Genomic DNA, 14,189 nt, shown 5'->3' on the forward strand with positions numbered 1-14,189 from the left:
AAAAGAGGGCTTGGAGCTGAGCCTCCTGGAATGAATGAACGAAGCAAGAAACTATTTTTAAGGCAATAGATAGTGCAAGATAAGATGTTAAAAAGCCAAAAGGAGCATCATTGTGCAGCGCGATCTACGAGTCTGTTTAAAGCGATTAGTCCTGCGCATTGTGGAGAAAGAAACAGAAAGGTAAATGGGCAGATGGATGTACCTTAAAACACTAATGGCGAATGTTGTAAGCCAAGCCAAAAGAGCAATTAATAGAACACTGGCTAGCGCGATTTGTCGGTCGCAGATTGCATCGTTCTTAGGAGCCACCTGCTGGTTAACCTCACCGATGGTGCATGCGCCACTAACTGTGGACAGTGACTCAAAGGCCAAACTTAGGTTGGCAGAGTCAAAGACAATGAAGAAAATGTCCAGAAGGACAAGCCGTGCTTTGGCCGATGGGGAGCGAAGGCCCAGCGGTTTGGAAGTATATTCATCCCAGGTGATATACACCAGGTAAACCAGGGCCACGGCATCAACAATAATCGCCATTAGTGCTGAGGGGCCCTGCGGATGCACATATGCACGCGACATATGCTGAATGGAGGCTCCAAGCGCAAGCGCAGTGAGCGAAAAGACCCACACCGTTAGGCGAAAAACCAAGGGTACTATAGGACTCTTCAATAAGGTATGATGGAAGCGTTTAAACCAAATCTCTCTCCGCCGTTTCATTCTCAGCGGATCTTCTGTATCCTCCCCACTCCAGTCTTCAAGTCTTCCACGCCATGGTTGCGAGTAGTCACCATGGTTTTCGTTCAGCCATTCGGGGGTCACAAGTTTTTCCCCAGCACCTGGGTCCCTCGGGTAGGCAATTGATTTAGAGAAATTTTTCCAACGCGATTCACGAGGCGATGTCGCGCGCCCTTCTTCCAAGCTTGTTCCTCGACCCGCGAAGTCTACTTTTGCAGTCGTATAGGGTGAGTGGTTATGCTGAGCGACAACGGCATCATCGGGATGCGAAGGTAGTAGTCGTGAGGCGGCAGAAGATTCGCCCTCAGGTTCCTTGTAATCAACAGATCCGATCCAGGCTATTGCATAAACTGTTATCAGTAAAGCTTTCGCCAAAGGTGGCTGGGGTTTGTCGAGTATATTACGCACCTGGAAGAGTTCGCAATCTCTTCTCTAATACGACATGATCCTGGCCATCCTCTGTTGATGCTTCCTCTAGAGCCTGTAAGACATTGGGCGACAATTCCAGCGTGCCATTGCGAGGAAGTTCGGGAAATTGGTCATGACTAGTCTGCTCGTTCTGAGCGTGGTTGATGGCTCCAGACATCCATTCTGTCTTGGTTGTTTTCTCGCTTAGTTGAGGATCTAAAACCGAGTGTGGACCTGAAGGAAGTGCGCGCAAAATGCGCGCATCCTGTGCCATCGCCTTCTACTCCAATGGGTCGTTCCAGATGAGGTTGCTTCGGCTGTCAGAAGTTATGGGAAGACAATGGATCTCGCCTGCATCGCCGCTTCACAGCCCCCTCAGCCCCGAGAACACGGCGTTTCTCTGGAAACCGAGCAAGCTTATGACCCTTTTGAGGGAACAGGTCATTAGATTAGAATAGGAGCTCAAGAAAGTGCAAGATCACGGCAATTACAGCCTTGAGGGGGGCTGGGGAAGAACGGGGGGAGAGAAACAATTCTGGTGGTAATAGTTGCTTGACGCTGCTAAACCCAGAGAAGTACTAGTAATTTATCCCTCTTGGGAAATGTTCCGTTGATAATTACGGCACTAATCTTTTCGCTGGGTGCGGAATGACGTCTCTCAATACCGCCCGCGACCAAACAACCATCGTCCACCTTCCACCACTCTCAGCTTGTTTTATTCGCCTCCGTCATACCTATCAAGGGGCAAAAGAGAACAAAAACCCTAAAGAAGAAGTAAAAAAAAAAACTATAAAAACTAATCTTAATCTCGCTTTAGAAGAAGGAATGCTATTTTTACAAGCTCCCTTGAATCGGTTGTTTTCCCTAGTTGATCACTAGTCGTGTACTCCCTCGCCGTTTTCAACAATTCCCCTGTGTTCCTCAATTGAATTCCGCGAACCCACAAAAAAGGGACGAAGGAGAAAGGCCAAAGACAAAACGTTGCCATGCGACTCTTCGTCATTCCGATCTCGACGAGACGGGCCCTGATATATGCTCGACCGCTCCGTCGGGATCATGCAAAGGAGCTGTCCATACTCGATCGAATCACAAACAAAGCTGCCAAAACATGGGCTCAATGGGAGGAAGCCGAAAAGGGTTGGAAAAAACATTTGGTCGTGTGGGGAAATAAGGTCCAACAGCGGATTCCTTATGAAGAATGGGGGCTCAAGAGTATTCCTTCACTCAATGCTCAGCGACGACTTGATGAATCGTATGGGTCGCAGAAGATAGATGTGCTTTTCCCAGGAAATGCGGTCAAAACTGAAAAGCTCAAGTCGATCTTGCACAAGATTGCTACTGATAGGCAGGACCTACATCGAAAGAGGATGTGGTGGAGCTTCATCGCGAGCCCTTTTACTGCTCCAATTGGGCTCATTCCATTGTATGAGAGCTAAGCTGTTCCCTAGAAAACTTTCACAAAGGGAGTGGTGAGCTAATGATGGAATGACAGGATACCTAACATCCCTTTCTTCTATCTTGTGTATCGAGGATGGTCCCATTGGCGAGGTGCGCTTCTTTCACCTTCCTACGTGTAACGGCGTTGCTGACTGGTTCCAGCATTAAATGGATCTAAACACTTGGAATTCTTGGTCGAGAGGGACCTTCTAAATCCGATATCGCACCCAGCACTGGAGCGACTATATGCAAAGCGGGTTTCACGGGCGCTAGAAATGTCTAACATTGAACAGTCAATCTCAAGCATGGTAGAGGACGTGGAGAAAAGTGACGACAAATTGCTGCTTCGGATGGACGATGCTAAGAAATTGGCTTCAATCCTTGAAGCACCGGAGCTTGCTTTGGAAGCCGAACGAGCTATTGTCCAGGTCGAGGAGAAGTTGAGAACGGATAACTCGTCCTCGGGCGAAGACGAAAGGAAAAACAGCCCAAAAGAGAAAGAGTCGTGAGCGACTCAAATATAGAGTAACTAGTTGTGCATCTGTCCGTGTGTTTAAATTGGACAGCTAAGCTATGGCTGCTATTGTTGGTGATGGTGGTTATGGGTATGGTACATAGACTGGGGGGTGGTTTCACGGTAATTGTATGATACATACGAAGACTTTATTATTGGTATACGGAGTAAGTATAACTTTCCATGAATACAGTGGATCCCCATGCTATTACAGTTGTAGGTCTAGAGTATGGAACAATTGAACGGTTCCTGTTCCCTGCATATCACCTGCCGGATTTAACATGATCCGAGTGCCCCATGGGAGCCCGCCGCGGGATGCCCGAAACGGTTAACCACTCAATGACCCGTGAGCCATCTCCAGCCAAACATCCTTTATAGTCGCTTCTCATTACTCGGTTCTTAATAACGACATTGTACCCACTGGTCTACCGGGTCGCTCACATCATGTCAAATAAGAAAATTGAGCAATGGGAAATAGAAAGATACTGGGAGATCTTCGCTTCATTAGCAAATGGTCAGCCCCGTCTGAACAACTCCCAGGCCGCCTCAGTGCTCAGGAACAGTCGGCTTCAGGATGAGCAACTGGAAAAGGTCTGGGATTTGGCCGATGTGGATGGTGATGGGGAGTTGGATTTCGAAGAGTTTTGTGTCGCCATGCGATTAGTGTTCGACCTGGTCAACGGTGTATGCTATCTCCCCTATTACCCCATGCCTTCCCGTGCGCCTCTACCTGCCCCATGCCGTCTTCCTTGCGATTGTTCAGCGTTTTTGTCACAATTCATACTGTTTTTGAGTGCTGCTGCTAAGATTCAATATCAACTAGGAATTACAAACTGTCCCAGCTGTTTTACCCGATTGGCTCGTCCCTGAATCCAAGTCTCATTTAGTCCATGCAACCCGGGCATTGAGCACTCAACCCGAACAGTTCGAACGGATAGAAGATGAAGATGATACTCCTGGACTGAAAGATGGATTCGAATGGTACATGAAGCCCGCCGACAAATCCAAATACGAAGAGATATACAATGCCAACAGAAACCAACGTGGTGAAATCGCATGTACGTCAGCGCTCCCCGTTGAAGCGGGGCCGCATCCCTTAACCGCTCGCGTTCCGAACTAATACGTAGATGTCCCCGTACAGTTGAATCATTGCAACCACTCTACGATTCGCTCGATGTCCCCGACACCGATGTCCGTTCCGCGTGGAATTTGGTCAACCCCTCCGCATCCCACACAATTAATAAAGACGCTACCCTTGCGTTCCTGCATATACTGAACTACCGACATGAGGGCTTCCGCATTCCCCGCACCGTTCCTGCTTCCCTCCGCGCCTCGTTTGAAAACAATAATATCGATTATCAGGTCGATAATGCTCGTCCGGCACAGAAATGGGGTGCAGACGGCGACACGGAGACACCAACTGGTCGAAAGACTAAATTTGGCGATACCTACTTGAGTCGGTTGGGTGCCGGAGGAAAATCGTCCTATACCCCCAAAGGCACAAACTTCAACGATACTATTCAGGATGAGGAATGGGAGAAGGTTCGGCTAAGGCGCGAGCTTGCGGAGTTGGAGACCAAGTTGAATTCCGCACAACAAGCCTCCGAAGGACGCAGGGATCAACCCAGGACCGATGGCAGTACCAGCTGGGGCCTGATCAAAAAGGAAGCACTTCAGCTTCTGGAGTACAAGGAGCGTGAGCTTCGCGAACTTAGGGAAGGCACTGGGAGGTCCAAGGAAGGCCAAAACTTAGAGCGGCTCAGGGAGGATGTGAAGGCCGTCGGCGAGCAGGTGGATGGACTTAAAAGCCACCTTGCCAATCGGAACGAGATACTCGCCGATATACGAACACAGATCGAAGAAGAGAAGGTGTCACGGTAGTGATCTTGTCCCATTCTGCTCTGTTTGTCCCTTCTGAAATACAACTTTGAGTACCTCCAACCCCCCCGTATTACTTGATTTCCTTGTGAGAGGTCTTTCGTGATCCTTTTCTTTGATGTACAGCCATTTCTCTGGCGAGGAGCTCAGGCGCTTAATGGATGTGTTCTTTGCTTTTTGATGATTTGATTAATTAGAGGATTCACCAGTCCCTGTCACATTACATACCAGGCAAGCCCATTAACTGTACAGTATATAACCCGTCTTGATGCTAATAAACAGCATAAAATTTCCCCACCAACGAGAGTCAGCATAATAGACGAACAAACAAAAGTCATACACGGTCATCGACAGTCCTCGCCGGTCCGATCCTCATAACCCTAAGATCTGCACTTTCCTCACTATGTACAATCACCTCCGTAGTCTGTATTATCCTCGACAGAGACCCCCGACGGGGTCGCTGAGTCAAATTCTCTTCACTCCCCCTATCAGACCCATCAAGGGTTCCAATCTGAACACTATACTTCTGGTCTTCGTTCACAGTCCGGCTCTGCTGCAGCGAATGCATAATATAACTAGACCTCACATGGTATCCCTGTCCATTGCGCTTCCCGCTGCGCACACCGCTAGTGAAACTCAGCGTTGTCCCAATGACAGACTTCACAAGGGGCTTGATGGTCGGGAACGACGCAGCAATGATACCGACGTTTAGTTCGATACTAAGAACAGTTAGCCTTTGGCGGGTCATGAAGGACGCCGGTTATGTGCTATCGTTTGAGAACTGCGGGCTGGATGGGGGAAAGACATACCAATTCCAAATGAGGTATTGGCAGTCGCTAGATGTCGGAAATGCAGAATTAGAAAATTAGCTGTCTGTCAACCATTATCGCGTTCAGGGATATATATATATATATGGTCGAAGCGTACCGATACGGATCTGGCTCGTCGAAGATTTGGCTCTGAAGAACGGTCTTCACAATCCCGGCTGCACAGGCGCTGTAAGATTGTGTGGGTTAGCTGGAAGGCTATAGTCACAGTTCAGGAAGAGGAGGTCACATACAAATAACCAAGGCTGAGGATGCCCATCAACGAGACCCTGGTGCGCTTATTGACTTGCACCTTGTAGAACATGAACGCGGGTAGGGTTGCGAATACAAAATCTGTCGCGATGTTGATTGCTACAGTCAATTGGTATGAGCTCTTCCCTGTTCACGGTATACATATAATGTCTGAGGATGGAGCATACCACTGTTGAATTCTCCAATGGCCAGATAAGTCTTCATCGAGTAGCACCGGGCATTCTGTCTTAATGAGAAATCCCAAGCCGCTCGGACCGGAAGACACTGGAAGATCAACGTCATGATACACGCAATGGTAAAGACAATAAGAAACCCTGTTCCTTGTCAGTTATATATCGAGTATGTCCACAGACCCAAACTCACCAAGCGCCCCGACAATGAACCGTTTCAGGTTCTTATTTGGTGATGCAAACCGGAGTAAAAAGAGAGCCAGCGAAACCTTGACCAGGCTTATACCGAGCACTATGACGATTGCGTGATAGAACATGTACTCGCTGAGGACCTGGAAATCTTCCGGCTTGATGTCGTCGGAGAAAAGGCCGACTCCATGGTGCGACTCGCCAACGAAACACGCTAGGACGCCAAAGGCGCATAACTGTGTGCCTATTCGGTTAGGAAAGTTGATGTATAGAAGTAGTGGTTGAGAGTATCTGATGGGTTGTATCACTTACCAAGGATACAACGATTACTCCATCGTCTGGGAGGAATTTGCGCAGGAGAAAGAGTCGCACGTAGCAGCGTAATGCGACCAGTAAGCCCGACAGACCTGTCAGGGACCCAATGATGGCCAGGATATGTGGAGCTCGACTGTCGCTGGGGGTATCTGCCGATGCTGCTGCTGCTTGTCTCGGTAGTAGATCCCCGCTAGAATGCATGATATCGATCATGATCTCGATGGAGGCAAAGAGGAATCCCCATGGCCGCTGTAAACTGACTTACTCGTAGAAAATTGAGTCTCTGTATTCTAAATTAAGCCTGTATAGGGCTATCTCTCTAAGGAAGCACTAGCGTCCAGCAAATACAGCACACAGTCGGAATTTCGGAGATACAAGGGGCGTACGTTTGTTTTGATCGGATGAATGAATTCAGCTGAATTATTCCTAAGGATCGGTATTTCATCGGCCTGTAGGAACTTAATGGAAAGCCATTATGCCTTTTCGTCCGTTGCCGCAAACGGATGCTCCGTATGTCCAGCCACTAAAGGAATCCAGCCTATGCCTAGCAGATGCAAGTTATCTGCGCCGCTACCCATTAAATATGAAACTGGAACTAGCAGGGATAAAGAGCCGGGATTCTACAGAGTCCACGAGTAGAAGCGAATTGACCAATGTAATTCCGTGTACATCCCTGGGGAGCGTTTATAAAGCAAGCCCTAACTCTGCCGCGGTAGGTTCTGAGAGTCTCGCTATCCTACTCCCACATGATATTAACAGAGATGAAGACCTTCTTAACTCAATCCTCAGATCTATCTGTGTCTCGTCTTTTTCTATTGAATTTACTACCTTCCTTCCATCGATGGTCAGTGTTGTGCTTCCTTGGGGGTGTGGGTAAAGGATTCGGGCGGAAGGCGCACGGTGTCATACTTGAGCCGTATGTAGGTACTAAGGAGTGGGTAATCGGCCCATGGACTAACTAGCGCCTGCAGGGAAATGCCCCGAAGGTGAGCCGATAGGGTATCATCGAGCGGGTAATAAGGTGAGTCTTAATATATCTTAATATAAAGTACGAAGTATAGGAACGGAGGAATTAGTCCGTTGAACCGTTGGGGCCTTGGCCAAGTTCTAGTGGCTTAATCTACATTTAGCCCCCGCTAATGCAGGCTATACGAAGCCCGGTAAGCCCCAATATAAATTGATGGACAGTGGACAACACGAGGGTGGGTGGAATTTAATTTTCGATGGGCATGGCTCCTAAGCTCAAGATGTTCTTCCCACCGACAGCGAAAAGGCTCCAGTACGAAATACCAAGCGGCAAAGCAAGGTCGCTTTTACCATGTTACGGCCATTGTACTCTATGGAGGGTAGTCTAGTTATACGAGCCTTGACTAAGTCGACTGGACTCACTCACTAACTAACTTACTAGCCAATCTTTGAAACGGAGCAAGTGCCTTGGCATCGGAGGATCCTTTGAGACATCCAGCCCACATCAACCTCGGAATTGGACGGCTAAATACATTCGCCATGAAGCTCAAGCGATCCCTGTTCGCACTAGCCAACTGTCAACTGGGTCTCCGCCACTACTGTAACCTCAATACTTCTGAATCTGCCCCGAGAACTTCTTTGCATTTCCCTCTCTTCTTCTTTTTGGTGATCTGCCATGGAGGGACAATCAGATGTCACATATGCTGTGGAGTCTATTCTATTCTAACTGCCGTAGTTCTTCTCTACCGTTGCCCGGGCAGGACTAAAGACATGACATGCTCCTCGGTATAAGTCATGGCGTACGCAGTAGTGTCTCCATGAGCAGTCTGGCCCCGGGTTTTTTTTTTTTTTTTTTTTTTTTCCCTCATTAATTTTGTTATATCTCTACTAATTTCCGCATTCCGACTCTCGCGTCCCACTAAAGTGATGGCTGTCTCGGTGCTTTTACTCCCCACACCAGGCCTCCAAGCAAAAAATAGTTAACGTCTTAAGTACTATACCTCCCTAGCCCTAGTCGGATGACTTTCTGGGGCCTCAATTGGCGGCGGCATATCCGGCTGTCCTAGCCGGCAATCTAGAGTCAAACTATCTACTCCGTTCAGAGTTCACCCAGAGCTCGTCAAGATGTAATAAAAAAGCTCTTGACCGGTTCCCTCCAGCCTCAAATTTCTTCCTCACTTACTTTCTCCCCATCGCAGTGCCCATCCTCAAGACGAGGTGACCATAACCATGCGCAGTTGGATTCCAATCGTCGCAGCTTTTGCTGCCCTATCACCAGCAACCGCATCTCCCACTTCCATGGATGAGTGGGATGTACTCGCTGGCAAGGCCCTGGGGAACCAAATCCTGTATCACTACACAAATCCAGAAGCCAGCAGTGCCTGTACTCCGTACACCGCGTCGGCTCGCAGAGAATGGTACGCACCTTGGATCCCTCAATACGCAAATGCAATGTCTAACTGAACTGTACCACCACAGGGGAGCTCTATCCAAGAAGGAACGCCGGGAGTACATCGATGCCGTCCTCTGTCTATCCTCCAAGCCTTCAAAGTCCGACCCCTCCTTCGCTCCTGGGGCTCGCTCCCGCTACGATGATTTCGTAGCGGTGCACATTAACCAGACGATGTTTATCCATTCAACGGTATGACCCTGTCGCACTGCAGACTCTGAGAGAAGATCCCCCCCCCCACCCTGACCCCATTAGGGCAACTTCTTAACCTGGCACCGCTATTTCACCTGGGCCTACGAGCAAGCCCTCCGAAACGAGTGCGGCTACACCGGCTCTCAGCCATACTGGGCCTGGAACAAGTACGCCGACGACCCGGTCAACTCGCCCATTTTCGACGGCTCGGAGTACAGCATGTCGGGAGACGGCTCCTTCGTCCCCCACAATGCCACCGAAGCCGCGCCCGGGATCTTCCTGAAGCCCTCAAACGGAGGCGGCTGTGTCCAATCCGGTCCATTCAAGAAGTAAGCTGCTGCTCCAATCCCCAAAGGAAAATCTACTACTTCCCAGCTAACACGCCATTTCTTTCCCCCCCAAAAGCTTCACCGTGAACCTCGGCCCCCTCATGCCAAGTCTCAAGATCCCAGGCCTCGTCGCACAAAACGGCACCGGCTTGAACTACAACCCCCGTTGCCTCCGCCGAGACATCTCCAAGCAGGCCGCCCAGTGGACCACAACCAAGCAAGTCGTGGACCTGATCGTCAACGAAACAGATATCTGGGACTACGAGACGACCATGCAGGGCGACTTTCCCCGCGGTTTCCTCGGTCTGCATAGTGGTGGTCATTATACCATCGGTGGCGATCCTGGCGGTGTACGTTGGACTGGGTTTTTTTTTTTTTTTTTTTTTTCTTTTTTTTTTGGTCAGGTTTATACGATATGATTTCAGTTACTGACGTCGTGTGCTGTAGGACTTCTTTGCTTCCCCCGGTGACCCGGCTTTCTTTCTTCACCATGCGGCGATTGACCGGGCGTTCTGGACCTGGCAGAATCAGGACCCTGTGAACCGCACTTATGTTGTTAATGGACCGACTGTACTTCCTGGTATTGTGGAGTCGTCGCCGAATGCTACGTTGGATGATATCGTGGATATGAGTGCTGCTTTGGCCCCTCCCAAGACTATTAGGGAGTTGTTGGATACTACTGGTGGTACTGGTGGGCCTTTCTGTTATATTTATCTGTGAAGGGGTGTTGGTTCTTCGTTTGGGGTTTAGAAGACGCTTTGTATAGTATAATAATAATCTTGGGGTCGTTCGGACTGGCCGAGTGATCCAGGTTGATATTTACCTAGAATGAATATATATAGATGGGTGCTACGCAAGACAAAAATAAATGGTCCCCGTACCAATATATTAAGTATCCAGTCTCCGTCACAGCTGTCGAAGTGAAAGAGAAATTGCGCTATTATTATTACAACTATGATTCCAAATTACCCCTTTCCAGTAATCTGCGCCATAAGGCCATCTTTCTTCGTCTCGACAGCCAAGAAAGCCCGTCCACTGTGGTCCAGACCTTTCTCAGCACGAGCATAGGCCTCCTCGCTGCGATCCGTCAAGATATCGAGATCATTATCAGACAACAGACGACTGGGATCCGTACCGGCCTCGAAACGCTCGAACTCATCTTCGCCGAGAGCCTTTCTCAGATCCTCGACGTCATCCTGCGAGGTGGGATCTAGAAGACTCTTGAACTTGCCCTTCTGGATGACGAGTCGCTCTAGACGACGTTTCGAATCGGCTTTTTCGAGCAGCGTCTGCTCAACGGTGCCCTTTGTTGCTAGGCGATACACGATCACTGGTCGTGTCTGGCCGATGCGGTGGGCGCGGTCCTGGGCCTGGAGGTCCTGCTGTGGGTTCCAATCGGAATCGAATAGGATGACAGTGTCGGCTGCCATAAGATTGATGCCTTGTCCACCCGCTCGTGTACTCAGGAGGAAGATCTTGTAGTCAGAGTCTGTGTTGAAGGCTTTGATTTGCTCTCGTCGTCAGTCTGGCTGATTGCACCGTCGATACGACAGCAGTTCCAGGAGTGGAGTTGAGTGGCCCAATCCTGGAGAATGTCCAGCTGTGATTTGAATTGGGAAAAGATGAGAATCTTATGCCCATTGGCTAGAAGGCGTGTGACAAGCCGGTCCAACAGCAGCATCTTCCCTGACGCAGTTATTAATGATTTGTCGACCGGCTCGTCATTCCACGGCCAGTAGAAGTTATGCGGCGAATTACAAGCTAGTCGTGCCTGCATGACCGGGTTCTGCATTTTCTTTTGGGCTACTTCTTGCTCTGTTGGAAACGTTGGCGTCAAACACACAATGTACATGTATCATAGGAGAGTGGACTTACTGGCGAGCTTGAAAGTCTTTGCTCTTTCGATCTCCTCCTGCTCGGTCTCGCTTGGGCCTTCGATGTCCAGATCGTCTTCTATCCCCTGCTCGAGCTTCCGCAGCTTCGAGTTGAATTCACGGTCGCTTATTTCCTTGTAGCTTTGAGGTCCCTTTCGCCTGCGTGTGGAACTGGTCGTGCTGGCTGGAGTAGAAGAACGACTGGACTTTAGGCTCTTGTTTGGTGTGGTGTCACCGCTGCTATCAATGCTGCGTTTCACACTCCCGGACCGTGTTAGGCGCTCGTTCTTGGCCATCAATCTTTCTCTTGCCCTAATTTCGAGGTATTGACGGCCGGTGCCGTTGAGAATCTCACGGTAGAGATCCTTTTGCTCGGCTGTCAGAGGTGCGTAGAGAATGTATTCTCTCTTCTTAGGAAGCGACATCTCGACGTCGGTCTTGACACGTCTTAACAGGAACGGCTTCAGGATGGAGTGCATTGTGGACACCAGAGTACGCTTTCGGCGCTCGATAACATTCGTCTTGTCGCTACTGTCCAACATGGACGAGAAGTCGAACCAGCTCTGGAAGCTATCAAGGTCGTTGAAGATCTCGGGCAGCAGGAAATGCAACAGCGACCAGAGCTCAGTTATGTTATTCTGCAACGGCGTGCCTGTGATAAGGAGTCTGTTTGCAGAGTTATAGGTGAGGAGCTCTTTGATTAGTCGACAGTTCATATTCTTCAAGCGGTGTCCTTCGTCCTGTCCATTTATTAGCAACGGCACTTGCAAACCGGGGACGAAGCATGGCAACACATACCACAATGATATATCGCCACTGGTATTGCCCAAGGAACTTCCGATCGTTCATACATATCTCATAGGAAGTACAAACCACCGGGAAGTCCATGTCCCGCTGATTCTTCAAATTCATCATCTTCCGTCGAATCTCCGCCCGCTCATCCTTGCTTCCATGGTACAGCACCGTCTTGATGCTGGGCGTCCACCGAGCGAACTCATCCACCCAATTACTCACAGTACTAAGCGGCGCCGCAATCAAAAACGGCCCGGAAATCTTCTTCTCCTTGAAGAAGGCAAGCAAGGAGATAGCCTGCACAGTCTTCCCCAGACCCATCTCGTCTGCCAAAATGCCACACAAACCATTCATCCAAAGCGATTTCAACCACTCCAATCCCTCCAGCTGGTACTTCTTCATCTGACCCCCGGTGATCAATTCCGGCTGCTGGGTAGCGACCAGATCCTGCCCGCCCAAAACAGATGGATTGGCCTCATACTCATCCGCAGCATGCTCCAGCGCCTCCTGAACGGTGGGATTATCCTCGGGAACCTGCACATCAGCCTTCTTAAAGTAACTGGAGATGGTATTCGACTTCGCAGCCGCCGGAGCAGCAACTTTCCTGCCCCGACCTCGTTTCGACTTCGCAGCAGCGCCTTGCTCCTCCGTCTTCACTTCCTCCTCAGCAACAGGTTCCTTCGCCGCGCTCTGCCTCGCACTCGTGCGCGTCGCCCGTCTCCCAGCCGGCTCAGCTGTGGGCTTCTTCTTCGTCATCGCCTCCGCACTCTTCTGCTCGTGCTGTCTCGCCGCTTCGAGTTTCGCGTCCTCCTGCTGTTTCTTCATCTTATCCGCCATGATCGCCACAAAAACCTATTCAAAACGCGAAGGACACCGTCAGCAACAGGCTCTTTCCACCCCAAACGTACAAGGATGAAACACGCACTTCACTGGTACTCAATAGATGCATCAGCGCCTTAGCCTGCGCATCCATCTCCTCCGTATTCTCCTCCTCCACGTCCATCTTCTCGGGAGCCGACTCCCCGGCGTTCGTCACCGGCGAAGAAGGCTGTGTTGAGTCTTGCCGCATGCCCCCGGACTCAACAGGCGTATCGGAGTTTGACATATCTGCGTTTCCTTGTTTCGGATACCAGAATCTTCCAAGAGTTAAATTCCAAACACTTTTCATATCATGTATCTTTGGCGTCTGGACGCGGTCGTTACCGTGATCGATTTTGCCCCTCTGGCGCAAGCGCAAATCCAATAAAAAAAAACAGGGCCACCGAATCAGAAAAGGGGGCAAAAGGAGTATCGGCTAGATTTATATAACTATCTAAAATGAAGGAAACCCAAGATACCCGGCCAAGATCGTGCGCTTGAGAGGCTGTGGACGGCGTTGCTAACTGGCGCATTTGGCCATCATGCCCGCGCCTGTAATCTAATCGTTGCCGTTCGGACGCGCAGATTTCGCGTCAGCGCACGGGCCAACTTTTGATTGATTTTAGTGGGCTTCTAGAACATGCAGAAGATGCTTCCTGTGTACAGCATTACTACCAGTAGTAGTATGATGGATTGTTCTAGGTTCTTTCAAGCTGCCTGTGACGGTTTCGTTATTTGTCTTTCTTATGGTATTTGCAGTTTACCTCCCCTTTTTTTTGGCCGCCTGCGGCTGTATTTAACAAAAAAATGAGCAGAAAAACATGGAGTTCATTGTAATGTCATTCTCATAGTCACTAATGGTCTCATCGACCTTTTCGAATGATATCGGTGGCTTACCAATTCCGAGTATGCAACACATTCCAGGCGAGATTCTTTGAAGATCGTCAACAAATCAAAGGGGAAGTAAAACCAGGTTTCCTTTACTTGACCATACTGAGCATTGGTGAAA

At 49.5% G+C, this 14,189-nt stretch overlaps 6 protein-coding genes across 6 annotated transcripts; 3 read left to right on the plus strand and 3 right to left on the minus strand.

The window, feature by feature from the left end:
* Positions 1-107: 107 nt before the first annotated feature.
* Positions 108-1,411, minus strand: ABOM_002385 (phospholipase D regulator; the record flags this gene model as incomplete). The annotated part of the gene is made up of 3 exons (XM_022529515.1): positions 108-132; positions 203-1,067; positions 1,138-1,411. The coding sequence occupies 3 exons, from the start codon at positions 1,409-1,411 to the stop codon at positions 108-110; spliced, it is 1,164 nt and encodes a 387-aa protein (XP_022392247.1).
* Positions 1,412-2,090: 679 nt separating this feature from the next.
* On the plus strand, positions 2,091-3,083 carry ABOM_002386 (mitochondrial K+-H+ exchange-related family protein; the record flags this gene model as incomplete). Its single annotated transcript, XM_022529516.1, has 3 exons — positions 2,091-2,560; positions 2,630-2,685; positions 2,737-3,083. Coding segments are annotated over 3 exons (873 nt in total), but the record flags the coding sequence as incomplete, so codon positions are not given.
* Positions 3,084-3,532: 449 nt separating this feature from the next.
* end3 (cytoskeletal adaptor protein SagA) lies at positions 3,533-4,969 on the plus strand (the record flags this gene model as incomplete). Its single annotated transcript, XM_022529517.1, has 3 exons — positions 3,533-3,772; positions 3,912-4,146; positions 4,230-4,969. 3 exons carry the CDS (start codon positions 3,533-3,535, stop codon positions 4,967-4,969), a joined length of 1,215 nt encoding a protein of 404 aa, XP_022392246.1.
* A 331-nt stretch (positions 4,970-5,300) lies between these two features.
* ABOM_002388 (uncharacterized protein) lies at positions 5,301-6,932 on the minus strand (the record flags this gene model as incomplete). Its single annotated transcript, XM_022529518.1, has 7 exons — positions 5,301-5,685; positions 5,776-5,802; positions 5,894-5,962; positions 6,027-6,144; positions 6,213-6,359; positions 6,409-6,640; positions 6,717-6,932. The coding sequence occupies 7 exons, from the start codon at positions 6,930-6,932 to the stop codon at positions 5,301-5,303; spliced, it is 1,194 nt and encodes a 397-aa protein (XP_022392190.1).
* A 1,983-nt stretch (positions 6,933-8,915) lies between these two features.
* ABOM_002389 (tyrosinase family protein) lies at positions 8,916-10,376 on the plus strand (the record flags this gene model as incomplete). The annotated part of the gene is made up of 5 exons (XM_022529519.1): positions 8,916-9,103; positions 9,165-9,327; positions 9,391-9,656; positions 9,733-10,006; positions 10,104-10,376. The coding sequence occupies 5 exons, from the start codon at positions 8,916-8,918 to the stop codon at positions 10,374-10,376; spliced, it is 1,164 nt and encodes a 387-aa protein (XP_022392279.1).
* A 245-nt stretch (positions 10,377-10,621) lies between these two features.
* Positions 10,622-13,427, minus strand: ABOM_002390 (putative SNF2 family helicase/ATPase PasG; the record flags this gene model as incomplete). Its single annotated transcript, XM_022529520.1, has 5 exons — positions 10,622-11,157; positions 11,196-11,471; positions 11,532-12,270; positions 12,329-13,174; positions 13,248-13,427. The coding sequence occupies 5 exons, from the start codon at positions 13,425-13,427 to the stop codon at positions 10,622-10,624; spliced, it is 2,577 nt and encodes an 858-aa protein (XP_022392264.1).
* Positions 13,428-14,189: the final 762 nt, after the last annotated feature.

Source organism: Aspergillus bombycis (assembly GCF_001792695.1).
Source record: "Aspergillus bombycis strain NRRL26010 chromosome Unknown contig00015, whole genome shotgun sequence".
Classification (NCBI taxonomy): domain Eukaryota; kingdom Fungi; phylum Ascomycota; class Eurotiomycetes; order Eurotiales; family Aspergillaceae; genus Aspergillus; species Aspergillus bombycis.